The 21,632-nt window shown below is 60.4% G+C and overlaps 2 protein-coding genes across 4 annotated transcripts in view; both read right to left on the reverse strand.

The window, feature by feature from the left end:
• Window positions 1-2,317: 2,317 nt before the first annotated feature.
• Window positions 2,318-10,866, reverse strand: LOC100298830 (putative GTP-binding protein 6). The gene is made up of 10 exons (XM_024995408.2): window positions 10,478-10,866; window positions 8,787-8,924; window positions 8,311-8,381; window positions 8,094-8,224; window positions 7,514-7,584; window positions 6,605-6,763; window positions 5,511-5,719; window positions 4,003-4,151; window positions 3,607-3,759; window positions 2,318-2,864 (listed from the first exon to the last, which is right to left on the reverse strand). Exons 1-10 carry the CDS (start codon window positions 10,839-10,841, stop codon window positions 2,741-2,743), a joined length of 1,569 nt encoding a protein of 522 aa, XP_024851176.2. The 5' UTR covers window positions 10,842-10,866; the 3' UTR covers window positions 2,318-2,740.
• Window positions 10,867-15,486: 4,620 nt separating this feature from the next.
• LOC132342097 (serine/threonine-protein phosphatase 2A regulatory subunit B'' subunit beta) overlaps window positions 15,487-21,632 on the reverse strand; it is a 40,972-nt gene continuing 34,826 nt past the window's right edge. For 2 of the 3 annotated variants that reach the window (XM_059884010.1, XM_059884009.1), the window contains 6 exons: window positions 19,090-19,138; window positions 18,392-18,481; window positions 17,887-18,062; window positions 17,030-17,148; window positions 16,821-16,927; window positions 15,487-16,148 (listed from right to left, as the gene is read on the reverse strand). In XM_059884010.1, coding sequence (XP_059739993.1) covers window positions 15,998-16,148; window positions 16,821-16,927; window positions 17,030-17,148; window positions 17,887-18,062; window positions 18,392-18,481; window positions 19,090-19,138 — 692 coding nt within the window. In that variant the 3' untranslated portion in view covers window positions 15,487-15,997. Of the gene's footprint in view, window positions 16,149-16,816; window positions 16,928-17,029; window positions 17,149-17,886; window positions 18,063-18,391; window positions 18,482-19,089; window positions 19,139-21,632 lie in introns of those variants that run through there. The other variant, XM_059884011.1, reaches the window with a different exon arrangement.

A 21,632-nucleotide genomic window follows, 5' to 3' on the forward strand; every position in this document is an offset into this window, starting at 1 on the left:
ACGTCATAGATGGGCTGGATGAAGCACAAGCTGGAATCAAGATTACTGGGAGAAATAGCAATAATACATGCAGATGATACCACCCTAATGGCAGAAAGTGAAGAGGAACTAAAAAGCCTCTTGATGAGGGTGAAAGAGAGAAGTGAAAAAGCTGGCTTGATACTCAGCATTCCAAAAACTTAAGATCATGGCATCAGGTCCCACTTCATGGCAAAAAGATGGAGAAACAATGGAAACAGTGACAGACCATTTTCTTGGGCTCCAAAATCATTGTGGATGGTGACTGCAGCCACAAAATTAAAAGATGCTTGCTCCTTGGAAGAAAAGCTATGACAAACCTAGATAGAATACTAAAACGCAGAGACATCGCTTTGCTGACAACAGTCTATAATCAAAGCTATAGTTTTTCTGGTAGTCATGTACAGATGTGAGAATGGAATCATAAAGAAGGCTGAGTGCCGAAGAATTGATGGTTTTGAACTGTGATGCTGGAAAACACTCTTGAGAATCCCATGAACAGCAAGGAGACCAAACCTGTAATCCAAGAGGACATCAACCCTGAATTTTCATTGCAAAGACTGATGCTGAAGCTCCAATATTGTGGCCTCCTGATGGAAAGAGCCAACTCACTGGAAAAGACCCCAGTGCTGGGAAAGACTCAGGGCAGGAGGAGAAGGGGGCAGCAGAGGATGAGACCGTTGGATGGCATCACCAACCCGTGCATTGGAAGCACAGAATGTTAACCGCTGGACCACCAGGGAAGTCCCAGTTTGTGGCTTTTTGTGACCAGACAACCAAGAGGTTGCTAGCGACTTTCATGATAATCCTTGAAGTATCCTTGAAAGTCCAAGGTCGATGGAGCAAAGTGCACGGCTGCTGGGTCAGAAAATTAACCAGGGCTTCCCTGACAGCTCAGTGAATCCGTCTACCAATGCAGGAGACATGAGTTCTGTCCTTGATCCAGGAAGATTCCCACATGCTGTGCAGCAACTAAGCCCATGCGCCCCAACTACTGAGCCCTATACTGTAGCACCTGGGAGCCTCAACTGTTGACGCCTGTATGCCTCGAGTCCATGCTCTGCAACAAGAGAAGCCACGGCAACGAGAACCCCGCACACCACAGCTAGAGCAGCCCCACTGTCTGCAACTAGAAAGAAGCCCACACAGCAGCAAACAGCCAACACAGAATACAAAACCCAACACAAAAATTCAAAACAGAAACCACTAGCCCACACAGTGAAGGATCTAGGCTCTAAAATTCATCTTGGTACCCACCCGCGTCATACGGGTGTTGGGGGCGCCCCTGGGGGCTGCCCCCCACTCCCCCTTCCTGTGACCATGGCCTTCCATTCACCTAGCCAGGCCTGTGCTCGAAGGCTTGGGCCCCAATGGGGGCGGGGTTGGGGGGAAGGGGGAGCCTGTCTGCAGGAGGGTCTCAGGACAGTCTGGGTACTTGGGTGGTCTTATACCTGTTCTCACCATATGCCAGCCCGAAGCCTCTCTCTGGGACCCCCTGAGATCCTGGGACCCTGAGACCCCCACCCCCTCCTTGTCCCATGAAACCCCTGCCCTCTGCCCCGTGAGACCCAACCTCCTCCTCCCTGGGATCCCCTCTCAGCTCCCTCGGGGGTGTCAGGCCCAGCAGTCGCCGGCCTGTGTCTGTGGCAGCTCTGAGGTGAGTTCTGCTCCCCTGAGTTCTTGGGGTACAGCTTCTAAGACTTGGGGGGACCCCGGGGAGCAGGTGGGGGGATACTGGGAGGAGAGGGGACCAGAGGCCAGAAGTGACCTGCACTGTCCTTCCTGTGTCTGACAGACTGGGAGGAATTGGGAATGGAGCTGGGAGGAACTGGGTGGCCAAGCCCTGGGGATCCTGGAAGAGAGCATGACTGACGGGGCCCTGGGACCACGTGGGACCGCCAGGGCAGCCCTGGCCCGCTGAGGGGGGCTGGACCCTGGGAGCCTGGGGGTTCATCCCAAGTCACATGCTCACCACCCACCGGGGTTAGGGTTAGTGCCCATCCACCCCACCTAGCAGACCCAGGAGGATGGAGACCAGCAGGGGCTGAGCTGAATGAAGGGGAGCGGCCAGAGGCTCAGGTGCCCTGAGGCCCTGGCTGGCTGGCTGGCTCCCCGGTCTGCTCATCCCTCTGAGAGGGTGCTCTGCTCCCAGACCCTCCACAGCCCCGCTTCTCCACCCCGTGCAGGGCCTGGCTGTCAACAAGAAACCAGAACTTGTATTTTCCTTTAGGTGAAAACACCTAACGCCTGTGCGGTGGGTTCTGTGTGCTGGGCCCTATTAATGAGCAGATCCTTCCCGCTTGCTGGGTTCTTGTTTTAATCACTCCCTGGACACTGCTGTGTGCAAGGGCAGGCTGTCGGATGGGACCCGTGTGAGATACACAGCAGACACACAAACTGGACCTGCCTGCCTAGAGGGCAGCGTTCACGGGGTGTCTGCTGGGCGGCTGGTGCACAAAAACCACAGAGGCTAGTTCACACACACACACACACACACACACCACACAAAGCTTTACTGGTGTGTGGTCAACCACCCTGGACAGACATCTGCTCCCCAGACGCCCCGACGGTCGCCCAGAACCACTTGACTCCCACCGGGTCCTGTCCCCAGCTCGCTGGCGGGGGTGGGGACGGTGGGGTTGGGGGCGAACACCCACCGCACGTGCTTGTCTCTGAGACTGAACTGTGCAGCACCCTCATCTGTGGGGAGGGGTGAATCCTTTCACCCCGGAAACAGCTTCCGGAACCTTCCGTAAGCAGAGTCACTGATGATGACTTTCACATCGGCAGCCCCGGCCTCGGGGATCACGTCCACCGCCTGCACCGTAGCCTCCTGGTGAAGCCAGCTGCGAGGGAGACGCCATTGGCGGGGGGCGGGGTGCAGGTCACAAGATTGGTGGGCGGGACACGCGATTGGTGGGAGGGAGATGTGATTGGTGGGGGGGAGATGTGATTGGTGGGGGGACACGCGATTGTCGGGGGGGGACACGCGATTGGTGCCGGGACACGTGATTGGTGGGCGGGAGACTATTAGTGGGCAGCAACACAATTGATAGGCGGGAGACGTGATTGGTGGGAGACGCAACTGGTGGGAGGGACACATGATTGGTGGGAGGGAGACGTGATTTGTAGGAGGGACATGCGATTGGTTTGAGACACAACTAGTGGGAGGGACACACGACTGGTGGGAACCAAGATCCCAACAGTGTCTGAACCCCTACCCAGCCTTCCCGGGTTTGGAAGGCCAGTATCTCCCACAGTCCTGGCGAGTGGACACAGGGCCATACGCCTGCTCGTGCCGGGAGGGAGCCGCAATTGATGGGAATGGAGACCCTGACCGAACCTGAACCCCGACCCAGCCTTCCCAGGGTAGCGGGAGGAAACTGGGGGTGGGGGTGGGGGGCAGTACCGTCCGCGTTTCGAGGCATGGACACGCGGCCGGACCCCTGCTCATACGTGGAGAGCGTGGGGACGTGGGGGTGACAAAGCCGCCCAGCACCGTGGCCTTGCCCGCTAACAGGAATGACACCCCACCCAATACAGCGATCATCGGCGCTACCACCCGTCCAACCAGCCCACCCCACGCACCTCAGCTGCGGTCCCGCCAGCCGCACGCGGAGGGTGAGGGTCCGTCTCCCCGTGGCTCGCAGGACGGCGTCCTCCACCCTGGCCATCAGCTCATCCAGCCCGAGCCCCAGAAGGGCAGACACGGCCAGGACGTCGGGCTCCACGGGTGTGTACCTGTCCGGGCGGCCAGCACAGCACACTCAGCAATGACGAGCTCACCTGGGCACCAGGTCACCTCGTTGTGGACTCGTATCATACACTCCAGGGGTGGGGGGGGCTCACCCGGGCACCAGGTCCACCTTGTTGTGGATTCCATTGTACACTTCAGGGGTACGGGGCAGGGTGGCTAACCTGGGTACCAGGTCGCCTCCTTGTGGACTCCACCTTACACTGCAGGGGCCAGGGGAGGGGGCTCACCCGGGCACCAGGTCCACCTTGTTGTGGACTTCCACCATGCTCTCCAGGAGGGCGTCTGGCAGGCCCAGGCCCCACAGGGCTGACAGGACACTGGCCTTCTGCAGCTCCGTCTCGGGGTGGCTCACATCTCTGACATGGACGATCAGATCCTGAGGACCAGACGGGGCAGGTGGTCAGATCTTGGGGCCAGGGGCTCCCACCCCCAGCCCCGGAGGACCCGCCAGCCCCAGGACACTGCTCCTCCCGGTGAGGGCAGAGCTCCCCACCATGGGGGCCTATACCTTGAGGGGTGGGTGCGACCTGAGACCACAGGGTGGCTCTGTGGTGCACACAGCCCCCCAGCCCCCTCATTAGGGTTTCTGTAGAGGCTGCCACTCCCTGTGCGCCTGGACCCGAGAGACTGCTCGGCACCCCCAAACCTGCCGTCCCCGTCTCCCGCGCCACAGTGCTGACGCTGCCCCTGGGTGCAGCCGCTGACCCCACCGTCAGCAGCCCAGCCAAGTGCCATATTCAAAGCTCTGGGCCGGCCCACTTTCCTGTGAAACCTTCAAGCTCGCATTTTAAAGAAGTTCTTTCCCCTGTTTCATGTTTTACACACAGGTTCCTCATGCACTGGGAAAATATGGATAAAAGGGAAGTAACAACGGAGGGTAATTATGTCACGGAAAGGAGGTGCTCTGTCTGGTTTTAAGGGATTCACTTCTAGGTTCTCTTTTTGATGAAATAAATTTTCTTTTACTTCAGGTTTCATTTCAGAAATTTTACATTTTAAGGAACCTTAGAGGATGAAGCTGACAGCTGCACGGTGCCCTCAGCCTCAGCTGCTGTAACCTAGAAGGTCCCGGGGTGCCTGTCCCTGGGCCCTGCCACCCCCCCTGCTGAGTAAACGCCAGGCTCTGTTGGGGTTCACTGTTTCTGGGCCCCGGATACGGCCAACACAGAAAGGGAAACCCCTCTTCATTAGCATTTCCTTCAGAAAAATTACAGTTGTAGGGCTTCCCTGGTCAACTTCCTGGCAAGTGGTAAGAAATCCACCTGCCAATGCCCAACATGTGGGTTCAATGCCTGGGCCGGGAAGATCCCAAATACCGCGGAGCAGCTAAGCCGGTGCATCACAACTAATGAGCCAGCACGCTGCAAATGCTGACCGCCGCGGGCTACAGCCCCTGCTCGGCAACGAGAGAAGCCGCCACAACGAGAAAAGCGGGCGCCACAACCAGGGAGAGACACCCACCGCCACGACCAGAAGCCCCACAAGCCGCAACTAGAGAAAGCCCAAACAGCAGTGAAGACCCAGCACAGCCAAAAATAAGTGCTAATAAATAAAAACCAAAACTTAAAATTGTACAGTCAGGCCTAGCTCCCTGAGTGGAGCGGCTTGAGAGGATCTGGTCCCTGTGATATCCCGTGTAAGGGGACACAGCCCTGTGCTGTCGTAAGGAGCGAACCACCTCCCCTTCCCGTCTGTTGGTAGCTGAGGGGGAACCGGCCTGGCCCTCCCCACTCACCGAATGGGCCACGTCCTGCAGGGTGGCCGAGAAGGACTCGACCAGGCTGTGGGGCAGCTGGGAGAGAAAGCCGATGGTGTCCATGTAGAGGACCGTCAGCGCGGAGGGCAGCCGCCCCGCGTGGGCCGTGATGTCGAGAGTCGCGAACAGCTGGTTCCGGGGCTGTATGGCGGCGTCCCCGGTCAGGGCCTTGATCAGCGTGGTTTTCCCTGCAAGTCGGGGACACGGGGACATGCGTCTCAGGCCATCTTGGGTCCCCTAGCGTCCACTTCTGAGCTTGGGCTGCTGGACGGTGGGATGGGAGCAGGGAGGGTGTCTGAGCCCGGAGTTCTCTGCAGGGCCCTGGTGCCAGGCACGGGTCATTAAAGAACACAGCTGCTGTTGTCCAGGATTCGGGGTAAGATAGATCGGGCCTGGGTGGGAGGGTTAATGTAGACAGACGAGGGGCATGGTGTAAACAGTGGTCACATGTGTGTGTGAGATGGGGAGGCGTCCCTGGTGACAGAGGGAGGTGTCCTGGACCATGAGTTGTGATGTGGGTGTCCTCATACAGAAGCGTGATGGTGCAGTTGGGCAGATGCTATGTGCCTGCCATGGGATGGGAATGTAGACACAGGCCCACCCAGCTCTGCCCTAGGGAGGCCCCGCCTACCAGTGCAGCCGGAGGGAGATCCCACCCACCACCCTGGCCCCAAGGCGGGTCCACCCACCAGCCCCACCCCAATGAGGCCCCGCCCACCAACACAGGGAGGCACCACACCAGCACAGCCCCGCCCCAGGGAGGCCCCGCCCACCGGCACAGGCCCACCCCCAGGAGGTCCGCCCATCAGCCCCATACAGCCCTGCACAGTCCAGGGGGGGCCTGCCCACCAATGCAGCCTGAGGGAGATCCCACCCACAACCCTGGCTCCAGGGCGGGTCCATCCACAAGCCCCGCCCCAGTGAGGCCCCACCCACCAGGACAGTCCCGCCCCAGGGAGGCCCCGCCCACCAGGACAGTCCCGCCCCAGGGAGGCCCCGCCCACCAGCTGCTCCTTGGGGAGGGCCCCTGCCCCTTGCCCCGCCCAGGCCCCAATCCCTGACCCGCCCCTCACCACAGTTTGTGTATCCCACTACAGAGACCACGGGGAACTCCTTCCGCCTACGCTGCTGCCCCAGAAGGCGCCTCTTGCAGCGGAGTCTCTCCAGGGCCTTCTGGATCTTGGCTTCCCTGTCTCTCAGGAGACGCTGCTGCAACTGCAGGAAGGACTCCCCTAAAAACACCCAAGACGGCGAGTCAGCGAGCAGGCCCGGGGTAGAAAGGGGGCAAGAGCTGGGAGGTGAGGGGTGGGGCGGGTGGAGGGGAGGAGGCGCGGCCTGTGGGGCTCTGACAGGTGTCAGGACCCCGGGGACAAAACCGCTAGCCTGCGTCCCCGGCACAGCCTTGGCACCTCCTGTTGGGAGACGGCTCTGTCCGGAGGAAGGCGGCCTTGACCCGGCCCTACTGCCCTTTGGGGTCACCTGGTCTCCCCCTTATCCCTGAGAAGGAAAGGCCGAGGGGAGAGTCCGCATGATGGCCACAGTGGGCTGGGCAGTGCCCTAGAGATGCATCCACGTCCTCACGCCTAGGACCTACAAAAGGGGTCTTATTTGGAAATGGGGTCTCTGCAGAGGGGATGAAGTGAAGGACCTGAAGTAGGGTGGCCATAAACCCAAGGACAGAGTCCGTATAAGACACGGACACAGAGGAGAAGCCACGTGAAGATGGAGGCAGAGACAGGAGGGAGGTAGCCACCAGCCCAGGGATGGACACCTGGAGGCCCCAGAAGCTGGAAGAGGCGGGAAGGACGCTCCCCTGGCCTCTGGATGGAGCTCAGCCCTGGGGCCCCTTGACACCCACCCTTTTTGAATGCAACCGCGGAGAGGCCCTCTCAGGACTTGTGGGGGACACTGTCCCCTTTGTAGGGGTGGTGGCCATGATAACCCCCTTCTGCACACCTAGTGAGGAGACCTCAGACACGTACCTGACCCCATGGTGTAGCGAGAGCTCCGTCCGCGTCCGCCCAGGTGGGCAACATTGCTTTTCACGTGGGACCTAGCTGGAAACAGGTTGGCTCAGCAGACGGGCGGACATGTGCGTCCACCACAGAACGTGGGGTGAGGACAGAGCAGGGGGCTGGGGTGGGGGTGGGATTCCTGGAGGAGGGATCGCTGGGGGCCCCCTCCGACGTGGGCCATCACGGGCGAGGACAGAGGGCCCCTCCCTGGGTGACATGTCTCTGCTCGAGTACAGATGGGACCCGCGGCCACAAGCTTGAAGCCCTATCCACCAAATCCCACCCTCAGCATGCCTGGCAACATGTCTAGATACATGAAAACTACAGAAAGTCCTGGGAGGGCTCCCTAGAGAGGGTCCCGGTTGGGGGGATCCCTAGAGAGGGTCTCGGTGGAGGGGGGGGTCCCTAGAGAAGGTCCCGGTTGGGGGTCCCTAGAGAGGGTCTCGGTGGAGGGGGTCTCCCTAGAGAAGGTCCCAGTTGGGGGTCCCTAGAGAGGGTCTCGGTGGTGGGGGGGGTCCGTCTGCACCGGCCCGGGTCTTGCTCGCACCTGAGCAGAGGGAGCTCGGCCAGCGCCACCTGCAGTCGCGCCTCCTTGGTGCGGGCGTTGCAGCGGAATATGTGAAGAACCACGGTGAACCGGTCAAACACCGGCACGCGCCAGGCAGCTTCCAGGTCTTTCTAGAAAAAACAGAGAGCGAGGGAGGGAGGGGATGAGCCGTGAGCCCAGGCCCCTGGAGACCTGCTGACCCGCTGCTTCACCATACCTTGGTGGGCGTGGCCAGCCTCTCCACGTTCAGGAAGACAGAGGTGATTTCCGGGGACCCTCTGATCCTCTCTAGGAAAAGAGAACCCCCGGTCAGAGGCCGGTGCGCCCACAACGTAAGTCTGGGGAGCGGCCCTGCGCTTTGATCGGCTGTGTCCCCCGGACATCCTCTGGGTCTCAGAGCACAGTATTCAGGGAGCATGGAGCATGGGTCAGGGAGGACCAGGCTACGGTCCATTTCCAGGAAAATAGGTCTCATACCTGCTGAAGCTGAAGCTCCACTACTCTAACCACCTGATGCCAAGAACCAACTTACTGGAAAAGACCCTGATGCTGAGAAAGATCGAGGGCGGGAGGAGAAGGGGACAACAGAGGATGAGATGGTTGGATGGCATCAACCACGTGCCATGAGGCCCAGAGGGACGGTCGAGCTCATGCCACTCTAGGAGGGGGCTGTGACACATGCGATGGACTCACCTGTCAGCTGCTCCAAGGTCCCTCTGCCGAAGATGAGCTTCTTGTCTGGCGTCGTGGTGCGTACCACCATCGTGTCCACCACCAACCAGCCGTCCAGCGTGCACACCAGCGCTCGGGCCTCCGCCACCTGCCATTCGGCTTAGGGGAGAGATGGGCCGGTGTGAGGGCCACTTCCGGGAGGGTCAGCACTGCCCAGGGTCCTGGCCCACATGCCCCCAGGCTGGGATGGCTTCCTGCTTCCTGGCCACACAGAGATTCCCAGAAAGCACCCAAAAAGGCATTTCCTTGAAGTGGAGATCTGTTCTGGGTGGATGGTCAGGAGTGGGACGGAGGATCGGGGAAGGAACAGGAGGGGAAGGGAGGGTTACAGGCGAGGGGAGCCAGAACTGAGCAGGGGACGCAGGGACAGCGCCCCACCCCACCCCCGCCATGTTGGAATTGGGCAGGTCTGCCCCGTGGGGACTCAGGGTCCTTTATGACCCACTAGACAGCATGTCCCATGAAGCTCCCAGGGCCTGCAGAGCCTGCCGTCCTGTATGTGGGATGGGCTGAGTCCCGTCCTGGGAGGGTGTCACGTCCTGGGTGACCAGAGCCTAGTTCCAGCCTCCCTCAGTGGCCGCCCTTGCCAAGCCCATCATGAGCAAGGAGGCGCCCACCCAGGGTCTGTGGCCCTGAGGAGTCAGAATAATGGGGCTGGCGGGAGGCAGGACTCACCCAGGACAAGAGTCCGGAGGAGTGGGGACACAGGCCGTGGATCAAAGGCGATCAGGACCTGCCCTGTCCTCGTCCCTCCTCCGGCCGGTCCCTCGCAGGGCAGCTGATGGACAACAGACACGTGGGCAGCGGTGCCACCACGTGGCTCTGAGCCCTGACGGGGTGGACAGGGCTGGCGCAGGTCTGGAGGGGCTGGGAGCCTGGGGGCGATGGCCCGGAGCACAGTTGTGCCCTGGCTGTTCTCCGGTGAGACGTGAAGCTCAGTGGCCAAAGCTTCACGGGAGGTCAGCCTCCCTCCGGAGCCCGTCCCCTCCACCCTGCGACCACAAGCGCCCCCGCCCCGCCGCTCAGCGCTCAGCCGGTTCCCGTTTCTGCTACAAAAGCTTGTGCACCATCTCCGGGCTTAGTACTCAGCGGCACAGAGAGAAAGCGGGTCCATAAAAGGCTTAAAACCGAGGGGCACCCCGCGTGCACCCCGCGTGAGTTGCTGGGATCGTTTGCATTATGGATGGGGAGGCCCCGGGGGAGTAGGGCAGAGCGACACCCAGGAGTGGCTCAAAGGGAAAGGGGCTCGCTGCGCGCAAAGCAGGAGGGAGCCTGTGCCCAGAATAGGCCCATGGTAGGGAAGGGGACGCGGCTCCCGGAGCCAGCGAGGGAGGTTCAGCCTCCGAGTCCGCCTCAGAGGCCCCTCAGAGGCCCCACCTAATGGGTTCAGTAGGCGGTTCAGCCTCCGAGTCCGCCTCAGAGGCCCCACCTAATGGGCTGCAGCGTCGTAGGCAGGCCCCAGAAACCCGCCTCCGGCGCCCCGCCCCCAGAAGCCCCGACCTATGAGCTCCGGTCATCGAGGTCCAACCCCAGAATCCCCGCCCCCAGAAGCCCCGCCTCCGAAGCGCCGACTTCCCCGCCCCTTAAGCTCGAGCCTTCTCGCTCCGCCCGATCCCGCCCCCGTCCCCGCCTGGCCCCGAGCTCTCGGTCACCTCGGGTCCCCTGCGTCTTCCCGGGCCCCCACTTGACCTCAGGGTGAACCAGGCACACGCGCTGTGTCCCCGCGGGCAGCAGCGGGTCCCTCCTCAGAAGCTCCTCCTCGTCTTCCTCCTCCTCCGCATCTTTGGGCTCCTCCTCCCCGTCAGCCCGGCTTCTCTGGCCATCCGCACGTGAGCCGCCCCCTCCACCCTCCCGCCCCTCTGAGCACCCCAGGCCCCCGCGGACAGCGGCGAGGGCGCGCTCGGGGTGGGGCGGCGGCGGCAGCAGTGCGGCCCTCGGGGGCCGGCAGCCGCGAACCGCGCGAGACAGCCAGGCTCCCCCGCGGCCCGCGGCCCGCAAGGCCCGCAAGGCCCACATCCCGCGCACCTCTGCGCAACAGGGCGGGACCTCCGGGGCGGAGCCAGCTCCCTAGCCAGCTGCCCGTCGGTTACTCGGGTCAACAGGGCGGGGCCTCCTCCCTTGCCGGCTGCCCATTGGTCACCCGTTTAAACAGAGCGGGGCTTTGGGGCGGACCCAGGTCTTACAGGCTGCCCATTGGTCGCCGGGCACTCGCCGCCGCCGCCTGATTGCTGTGCGCGAATCTCGGCCCGGAGGCGGGTCCGGGCGGTGCCGCCGGGCACGCGCCTTTCTCTGTTGGGGGTGCTCGCGGCCGCCTCCCCTGGCGTGTAGCGCCGGAACCGAGCCGCGCTGCGCACCCAAGCCGGGCCCCACGACAGCCTCCGCGCGGGGCCGGCGGTCTGGGCTTGCGGGTCTAGTTCTACCCTCGGGAGCCGGGAGCTCTGCCTTGCGCGTCCGAGTGCGCCCCCTAACCCGGAGGTCCCAGCTCCTGCCTTGGGGCCTGGAATCTGACCCGAGGGTTACCCTGAACCGTGTTTCGGGCTCCGCACCCGCTCCACGGCTCTGAAGTGTACGCTGGTGGCTCGACTGTGTTCCTGGGGGGTCCACATAGGTCGCCCCCGGACCCTGAACTCTGCCCTGGGGATGTGTGGGGCTCAGTTCAATTCAGTTCAGTCGTGTCCGACTCTGCGACCCCACGAACCGCAGCACGCCAGGCCTCCCTGTCCATCACCAACTCCCGGAGTCCACCCAAACCCATGTCCATTGAGTCGGTGATGCCATCCAACCATCTCATCCTCTGTCGTCCCCCTTCTCCTCCTGCCTTCAATCCTTCCCAGCATCAGGGTCTTTTCAAATGAGTCAGCTCTTCGCATCAGGTGGCCAAAATATTGGAGTTTCAGCTTCAGCATCAGTCCTTCCAATGAATAGTAAGGACTGATTTCCTTTAGGATGGACTGGTTGGATCTCCCTGCAGTCCAAGGGACTCTCAAGAGTCTTCTCCAACACCACAATCCAAAAGCATCAATTCTTCGGCGCTCAGCTTTCTTTATAGTCTAACTCACATCCATACATGACCACTGGGAAAACCATAGCCTTGACTAGACGGACCTTTGTTGACAAAGTAATGTCTCTGCTTTTTAATATGCTGTCTAGGTTGGTCATAACTTTCCTTCCAAGGAGTAAGCGTCTTTTAATTTCATGGCTGCAATCACTATCTGCAGTGATTTTGGAGCTCGGAAAAATAAAGTCAGCCACTGTTTTCCCATCTATTTGCCATGAAGCGATGGGACCGGATGCCATGATCTTAGTTTTCTGAATGTTGAGCTTTAAGCCAACTTTTTCACTCTACTCTTTCACCTTCATCAAGAGGCTCTTTAGTTCTTCACTTTCTGCCATAAGGGTGGTGTCATCTGCATATCTGAGGTCATTGGTATTTCTCCTGGCAATCTTGATTCCAGCCTGTGCTTCCTCCAGCCCAGCGTTTCTCATGATGTACTCTGCATATAAGTTAAATAAGCAGGGTGACAATATACAGCCTTGACGTACTCCTTTTCCTATTTGGAACCAGTCTGTTGTTCCATGTCCAGTTCTAACTGTTGCTTCCTGACCTGCATACAGGCTTCTCAAGAGGCAGGTCATGTGTCCTGGTATTCCCATCTCTTTCAGAGTTTTCCACAGTTTATGGTGATCCACACAGTCAAAGGCTTTGGCATAGTCAATAAAGCAAAATGAGATGTTTTTTCTGGAACTCTCTTACTTTTTCAATGATCCAGCGGATGTTGGCAGTTTGATCTCTGGTTCCTCTGCCTTTTCTAAAACCAGCTTGAACATCTGGAAGTTCACAGTTCACATATTGCTGAAACCTGGCTTGGAGAATTTTGAGCGTTACTTTACCAGCATGTGAGATGAGTGCAATTGTGCGGTAGTTTGAGCATTCTTTGGCACTGCCTTTGGGATTGGAATGAAAACTGACATTTTCCAGTCCTGTGGCCACTGCTGAGTTTTCCAAACTTGCTAGCATATTGAGTGTAGCACTTTCACAGTATCATCTTTCAGGACTTGAAATAGCTCAACTGGAATTCTATCACCTCTACTAGCTTTGTTCGTAGTGATGCTTCCTAAGGCCCACTTGACTTCACACTCCAGGATATCTGGCTCTAGGTGAGTGATCACACCAAATCGTGATTATCTGGGTTGTGAAGATCTTTTTTTTTACAGTTCTGTGTATTCTTGCCACCTCTTCTTAATATCTTCTGCTTCTGTTAGGTCCATACCATTTCTGTCCTTTATTGAGCCCATCTTTGCATGAAATGTTCCCTTGGAATCTCTAATTTTTTTGAAGAGATCTCTAGTCTTTCCCATTCTATTGTTTTCCTCTATTTCTTTGCATTGTTCGCTGAAGAAGGCTTTCTTATCTCTCCTTGCTCTTCTTTGGAACTCTGCATTCAAATGAGTATATCTTTCCTTTTCTCCTTTGCTTTTCGCTTCCCTTCTTTTCACAGCTATTTGTAAGGCCTCCTCAGACAGCCATTTTTCATTTCTTTTTCTTGGGAATGGTCTTGATTCCTGTCTCCTGTACAATGTCACGAACCTCCGTCCACAGTTCATCAGGCACTCTATCAGATCTAGTCCCTTAAATCTATTTCTCACTTCCACTGTATAGTCATAAGGGATTTGATTTAGGTCATACTTAAATGGTTTAGTGGTTTTCTCCACTTACTTCAATTTCAGTCTGAATTTGGCAATAAGGAGTTCATGATTTGAGCCACAGTCAGCTCCTGGTCTTGTTTTTGCTGACTATATAGAGCTTCTCCATCTTAGGCTGCAAAGAATATAATCAATCTGATTTCGGTGTTGACCATCTGGTGATGTCCAAGTGTGGCTCACAGGCCCCAAATTTGGCCTTGAAGTGTCCTGACTCGGGGGAGTATGATGTCTGCCTGGGTAGCCCGAGTCTAGGACTGCACCCCCAGAGCCCAAGACTGCCTTGTGTGGGAAGTGTTACTGGGGTTCCCAGACGTCCTGAACCCTGCTTTGGGGTCCCATTCTACCCCTGGAGTGCCTCAAACCCTGCAGCCAGGGCTCCATTCTCTTCTTGGGGACCCAAGAGCCTGCCTTGGTGGGGGGGCCCTGAGTGCAGCCCTGGGGTTCCCAAATCCGGCCTGGCCCTGAACTTTGCCATGGGTGTCCGAAGCTGAACCCCCCACCCACCCTCGGAGGTCCCAGATGCCGCGTGGGCCTTCCCAATAGGGTCCCAGGGTTTCTGTTGGATGCAGGGGATGGAGAAACGGATAAACTGCAGGCTGGGTGGGATGGACAGCTACATGGAGGCGTGGGCCACTGTACAGGTAAATGGACAGAAAGGTACGCACAGGAATGGGTGCACAGGTGGGCAGACAGAAGAAAGGATGGATGGATGGACACAGGTAGAAGGGGAGGCATGGACGGGCAGATGGATAGATACGGATGGCTGACCGCACAGATGTACGGATGGACGCATGGACCAATGGGTGGCCAGTGGGGGCAGGCGTCTGGATGAGCAGACGGGAGGGTGGAAGGAGGGAAGGAGGGGAGGAGGAAGGCTGGATGTGCAGGTAGAAGGCGGGCGGGGGACTCTGCTGGTCACTGTCACCCGCCCCCACCCCCCCACAAAAGGAAGAAGCCTGGTCAGGAGACCGCTGTGCGCACCTCCTGACACGATGGAAACTTTGCTGTCCTTGGTCACAGGCGTTTTCCCCGATGGCCTTTTCAGTCTTACTTTTGCAATGGGTGGATGGGTTCTCATCTCTTCAATCTCTAACCCCCGGGGTCCACACGTTCTCACCAGGTTTCCTTTCTCCACGTTCTCTGAGCCTCCTCTCCTCTCCGCTGACCTCCCACGTCCGCCTCTCGGCGGGATGAGTCCGGAGACAAGTGGGTTCCTCTGGGAACTCGGCGGCCAAGGGGAACGCCCGGCCTGTCTGAGCTCTGAGGAGATGGTGGCCACGCCCGTCTCCCAGGGACGCCCAGAGCCTTTCCCAGGAAGACATGGCTGTGGAGTCCGCCCTCTGGACGGCGGGACGGCCAGGACAACAGGCCCGCGTGGCCCCGTGGGGTCCGGTGTGAGGGACCCCTGCTCCAGCTCTCACCGCCCCACCCACTCTTGGAGCGCCTGTGTCCGTCAGGGGGGGCTCAGCTGCGGGAGGGAGGGACCCTCCGCGAGGTCTGCTCGGTGCCAGGACCTGAGACGACCTGCGCAAGGCCTAGTGGGGGGATGCTCCTCGGCCACCTCCACTGGACACATGGGAGCCCACCCTCCCCTGGAATCTCGGGCTGATGCCGAAGCACGGAGCGGTGCTGGACCCGAGATGGGCGGAGTGGAGCCCGGGCGTCTGGTCTCACGGTGTGGTGTCTGCAGGGCAGGCTCGCACCCTGTCGTGCACAGAAGTGACCGCGGGAGAGGTGGCCGCCCGGGGCCGTGCAGGGACCGCCGTGGCCAGAGTGCAGGCTGCACGGGCCTGGGGCCCCAGCCTGTGACCTGCACCCAGCGGCTCCGCGTCCGGGGGGCCTGCATGCCCTGCCGTCTCCCTGCGGGGACCCCCACGTCCGTGTGGAGTCCATCTGTGACCCACGTTCAGGATCCCCAGCTACTGTGCCTCGTTTTGTCTCAAGGTTAGCCTCGGGCTGAAAATCCTTAAATTCTTTATTTCAAAATACAAACGTGATCTCATAAAACTCTTTAAACCGCTCTGCACAGCAAATAGAAGGTAACTTTACACATTTTGTACACATACACAGAAACGCGGGGCCGCACTGACCTGGGTGCTCCTTGGCCCTGGCCAGGGCGGCCTCCCCACAGGGGCCCCGCGGGACAGCGGGCGCTAGGGCTCCTGGAATGTTCCTGCCGACACAGCCGGCCCAGGGTCAGCGCAGGGACGGCCCAGGCAGACTCGCCACAGCGCCGCCGGGTTCCCACCGGGGTGAACCGTCCGCGGACAGGGGCCTCCACGCGCCTGGACGGGGCAGCAGGCCTAGGCCGCCTGCCCGCTGGGGAGGCACTGCGGGGCCGTCTGCAGCCGCTTCTGTGCTGAACAAAGACGCACGCACCACAGACAAACGCACTGCACTTGGTGAGGCCGAAGGCAGCTCGGCCGTGTTTCCCACCCACAGGCCGCGGGGACCCGAGGGGCCGCGGGTCACGAGGGCGGCAGGTCGTCGTCCCCACACTCGTACTCGTACAGCTCGACGGCGCCCAGGCTGCCCGGCGCCTCCAGGAAGGGCCTCTGGGCCAGCGGTGACCTCAGGGCGCTCAGCTTCTGCTCCATCGGGCTGAGCTCGGCCTCGTACCTGCGGGGAGGGGCCCATGAGGACAGCGCCCGCCCTCCGCGCCCATGGAACAGCTGTGTGCACCCCAACACCCTGACAAGTCAGGGCAGGACAGCGGGCCCACTGAGCAGCTTTCCCCCCCAAACCCCCAATACCCCAACACGTGGGGGAGGACAGGCGGGCCCACTGAGCAGCTGTGCCCCCTGAGCAGCTGTGGCCCCCCCACCGACACCCCGACAGGTGGGGGCAGGACAGGCAGGCCCACTGAGCAGCTGTGCACTCAGCAGCTTAGCTGCCCAGCTGGCTCCCCACCCCGTCCCCCTACGTGGGGTCTGCGGCCCTTGGTGGCCTGTGGGTGCCACCCCCGGAGGATAGATGGAACCCTGGTAGGTGCCCCACAGGGGCCCTGGCAGGACCCTCCGCAGGCTGGGGGAGGGCCTGACTCAGCAGGAAGAGCTCCCAGAGTCAGAGCGCTGAGGCTGGGCACCTGGGGCAGGACCAGGAGCGGTTCAGAGTCAGAGCGTGCCTGCCCTCGGCGGTAGGGCCGCAGTCCCTTGGAAACCCTCCCCAAGAAGTGGCAGCCAGAGGTGGCGTCCTCACTGCTCCCGCTGGCAGCCTGTTTCCCTGCCCCCGTCCCTGGCCTTCCCTCGACTGGGACCCGGTTCTCCCCCCTCCCATTCTTCCCGCACTCACCCGTCCTCCCAGGGGTCCCCTGCGGCCTCCTCAGCCACCAGGATGTCGTACTCCTCGGCGGCGAAGCGCTCCCAGTCGGACAGCTCGGGGCCCTCACTGTCACTCTCCTGTGGACGACAGGCAGAGCACGGTGCGGTGTCGCCCAGGAGCCGCTCGGTGCCCCCACCCCCGCACATCCCCCACCGGCCTCCCCCGTCACCTCCCCTCACCCTGAGCAGGGATGCCTGCTCTTTCTGCTCGTGGTCCAGGTACTTCTCGATGTTGAAGAAGGTGTCGAAAAACACATTGGCCAGCTTGCAGCGCTTCAGGTCTTGCAGCGTGATCCTCCCTGTGGGAGGGGCGCAGCCGTGAGCACACGGGTGGGGGTGCACGGAGGGGACTTCAGGGGACAGCTGGGAGCGCGGGTGGGCAGCGTGGGGCGTGAGCGCTCAGGACAGCTGCGGGGTAAGCGCGGAGGAGTCTCATGGGCCTGTGAGGTGGCTCATTGGCACGCGGTGGGGAGCTCCTGGGTGCAGGGCGGCTCATGGATGCACGGGCACGTCGTGAGCACACGTGGGTGGCTCTGAGCACACGCGGCTCCCAGGCACCCCGAGGAACCCAGGCCCCTCGCGTGTGCAAAGCCACACGCCTTACAGCACAGCACCGTGCGCTCTGCCGCCAGCCCGGCCATGGGAGTGCTCCCGGTGTGGAGGAAGCCTGGCGGGTGGCTGGAGGACCAGAGCCCTGTGTGTCCCTAAGGGTTTGTCGGGGTATACAGGGGGTCCGCACCGGGGCTCCCTACCCACTGGGGTGTCCCCCTCCCCAGGAGCACCCCAGTTCCCAAGGGCATCCCCCCGGGCTGTCCCCCTCCCCTGGGGTGTCTCCCACTGCCGGGTGCCCCACTTCCCTGGGGCACCACACCCCCCCCAGGCTGAGCCCCTTCTCCCCCGAAACTCCCCACCCCGGGGGCAACCCTATTCCCCAGAGCATCTCCACCCCCTGGGTGTCCCCCTACCCTCTGGGGCCCCACTTCCCTGGGCGCCCCCCCAGGCCATCCCCCTTCCAGGGCCTCGCCCCCACACAGCACCTTCAGTCTGGGGCTTCACCAGGTCCAGCATTTGGCACAGGCAGTCCTCGAAGGGCAGGGCCTCGATGGCCATGCTGTCCAGCCGCCGGCACTGCTCCTCGTAGAAGTACTCCAGCTCGAACATGGACAGCGCCCCGTCCCCGTCCAAGTCCATGCAGCGGAACCAGTACTCGATGCTGCGGCCGGGAGGGTTAGACATATGCTGGGACAGCCGTCCACCCAGACCCGCTCTGACCAGGGTGACCCCACCCCCCAGGTCCAGTACTTGATGCTGCTGCCAGGAGGGTCACACGTCCGCCAGGACAGCCGTCCACCCAGACCCGCTCTGACCAGGGTGATCTGCACATGGACAGACCCCACTCCCAGGACCACACCCTTGTGTGACCCCCTCCGAGACGACCTCACGGGGATGGGCCGCGGGGAGTGCCCTCACCGATGGGTGACCACTGGGCTCCTCTTGAGAGGGCCCTAACAGCCTGAACAGAGCGCGGGCCCCAACACCCACCTGGTGGGGGTCTTCTTGTCCTCCTCGGAGATCAGAAACCAGACAAAGTCCGCGTAGCTGATTTTTCCTTCCTTCTGGACCTTTTTCCCTCTGGATTCAAGAGATAAGGGCGGTGTCAGGGAGAAGCAGCCTGAGGCGGGGGTCCCTGCCCACGCCCAGGGATGACGGGAGCCCTGCAAGGACCCAGTCCCAGATTTGTTCCCACCCGGAGGTGCCTGACAGGCTGTGTGGCTGCAGGGGAGGGTCTCGCAGGGCTGGAGGGGGCGGGGGGACGAGGATTGGGGCAGAAGAACCTGCCCAGCTCAGAGCCCCCTCAAAGCCTTGCATGCCCAGGGCCTGTGTCCCCCTCATGCATGGCATCATACGCCAAGAGCGTGCTTTGTGTGCCCGTAACTTATGATGTCACAAGTATGATCATGCGTGTCCTTTACATATGCCTGCACATGGCAAAGGCGTGTATGTCCTTTACATATGACCTTTTGAATAGCACATGTGTCTCTCTTACTCATGACTTCCTGTGACAATGGCGTGTATCCCCGTTGCCTGTGGCCTCATATGCCAAAACCCTATACACATGCTCCCAAGGCACCACTTCAGGTGCCTCAGAATACGCCCCCACCCCGGTCAGGAGTGACAGGCAGGGCCGGATGCTTCCGGGAAAGCCAGCCCAGCCCTGCTGGGAGCCTGCTGGCACGCACCGCGTCACAGCGCCGGAGAAGATCCGGTCAATCATCTTGGTGGAAATAGCTGCAAAAGAGGAGTCAGGCTGTGAGTCCCGCTCGGGGGTCCTGGTGCCCTACGCGGCGGCTGTGGACGTGGCCAGGCGGGCTCCAGGCCGAACCTGGAGACCCAGGTCTGGCTGGGCGGGACCCTGGGGGCCTGAATTTCCTGCACACGCCTCCTCGGACACTGCCCACTGCTTCCCAGTCCTGGGTGTGTGTGTGTCGGTGTGTGTGTATATGTGTGCTGTAAGGGCTGCAAGGAGATCCAACCAGCCCATCCTCAAGGAAATCAACCCGGAATATTCACTGGAGGGACTGATGCTGAAGCTGAAACTCCAATACTTTGGCCACCTGAGGCGAAGAGCTGACTCACTTTCCCTGATGCTGGGAAAGATTGAAGGCAGGAGGAGAAGGGGGCGACAGAGGATGAGATGGCTGGTGCCATCACCGAGTCAATGGACATGAGTTTGGATAAACTCCAGGAAATGGTGATGGACAGGAAGGCCTGGCGTGCTGCAGTCCATGGGGTCGCAAAGAGTCAGACACGACCGAGCAGCTGAACAAAGGTGTGTCCCAAGTTGTGTCAGTCGTGTCCGACTCTCTGCGACCCCGTGGACTGTAGCCCACCAGGCTCCTCTGTCCATGAGATTCTCCAGGCAAGAATACTGCAGTGAGTCGCCATTCCCTTCTCCAGGCGATGTTCCTAACCCAGGAATTGAACCTGAGTCTCTTGCATCTCCTGCACTGGCAGACAGGTTCTTAAACCAGCTGAGCCTCTGGGGAAACCCACCCAGTCCAGGGACCTGAGCCAGAGTCCAAGTTTCAGAGGGAGGCGCTGGCCCCAGAGCTCCAGGAACAAGTGGAATGTGGACAGCAGGACGCACATTCACTCCTGCACAGGCTCTGCCTCCAAAAACACAACGCGCTTGTGGTCAGAACCCAGATGCATGTCAACCACGTTCACGGAAGAAAGAGTGGAAGGCCGGGGCTGTCAGATGGATCACCACACACGGGGTGGCTTAAACAGCACATGGTGACCCTCCCCTCGTCCTGGAGGCTGGAGTCGGAGCCCCAGGTGTGGGCAGGGTTGGTCCCTCCTGTGTGTGTGGACGGCGTCTCCTCCCCGAGTCCTCACATGCTCGCCCCTGTGTGCATCTGTGTCCCGACCTCCCCTTCTCATCACGACCCCAGTCCTGTGGGATCAGAACCAGCCTAGTGACCTCATTTCACCTTCAGCCCCTGTTTAAAGACCATGTCCAAACACAGCACCTCCTGAAATCTCAGGGATCACAACTCAAGTATATTAATCTTGGGGACACTTTTCAGCCCCTACTTAGGCAAGTAACCACAAAAAAATGGGGAAATACAGACAAAACGTCCTTTCCTCCCCATTCATCCTGGCTCAATGAAAGTCTACTCTGAGAGGAACAACTGGATGGTGTCAGCTGCTGAACGGGGTTTTCCAAAGAGATACATCCACATCCTGCCTCCTGGCGTGGGAACTGGATCTTATGTGAAAACAGGGTCTCTGCAGAGGTGATAGTGAAGGTCTGAGATGGGGCCCTCCTGGATGGGGATGGCCCTAAACCCAGGGACAGGGTCCTTATAAGACACAGAAGGGAGACACGGACACAGGAGAAGGCACGTGGAGACGGAGGCAGAGACGGGAGGGAGGCGGCCACCAGCCCAGGGACGGACGCCCGGAGCCCCCAGAAGCCGGAAGAGACGGGAAGGACCCTCCTCTGGAGCCTCTGCAGGGAGCCCAGCCCTGGGAACCCCTGACCTCAGATGTGTGGTCCCCAGGGCTGGGGGAGGACGGGTGTTGAGCCCCCATCTGTGGTCATCTGTTACAGTTGCCTCAGGTAACCCTCAAGGCCCTCGTGGGTCTCGGGCCTTCATAAACAAGTTCATTTAGAATCTCCGGTGTCACAACTGGGAGGATAACTTCCTGTTTGAGGGCCCCCCCACGCACATGAGAACAGCCCCAGGGAACCAGGACAGCTGACTCAGATGCACTCCCACACCTGGCAAGATGACGGCAGAAAAACCACTCGGGACGGTCAGCTCCACCCCGGCCCGCTCCTCTCCACACAGGAGGGCGAGCCCATGCAAAACCCACACTGATACAGCCTATGGGCACGCCGGGGACTGTACTTGAAACCACCCCATGTCCTGTCCCAGCCAGCAAGACCCCCGTGTCCCAGGGTCACTAGTGTCCCCAGGACAAACGAGGCCATGAAGACCCCAGCAAGCGGCCCTGTTTGGTGACAGACCCCCAAAAGCGGCTGACGAGAGCCACCGGACGTGAGAACCACACAGGTGGACAGAAGGCCTTGGGGACGTGGCAACCAGCCCTGGACCACAAGGTGGGTGCCTCAGGGCCTGATGAGTGCATCCTGGCCACCAAGGCCTGTGCTGATCTCACAGCGGGGGTCAGAGTCGAGACCAACAGTGGAACTGAGAGGAACCCACGCACACTCAGGCGTCCATACACCAGGATCGCGGGGCCCTTGGGGGAC

Source organism: Bos taurus, chromosome Y (assembly GCF_002263795.3).
Source record: "Bos taurus isolate L1 Dominette 01449 registration number 42190680 breed Hereford chromosome Y, ARS-UCD2.0, whole genome shotgun sequence".
Taxonomy (NCBI): Eukaryota; Metazoa; Chordata; class Mammalia; order Artiodactyla; family Bovidae; genus Bos; species Bos taurus.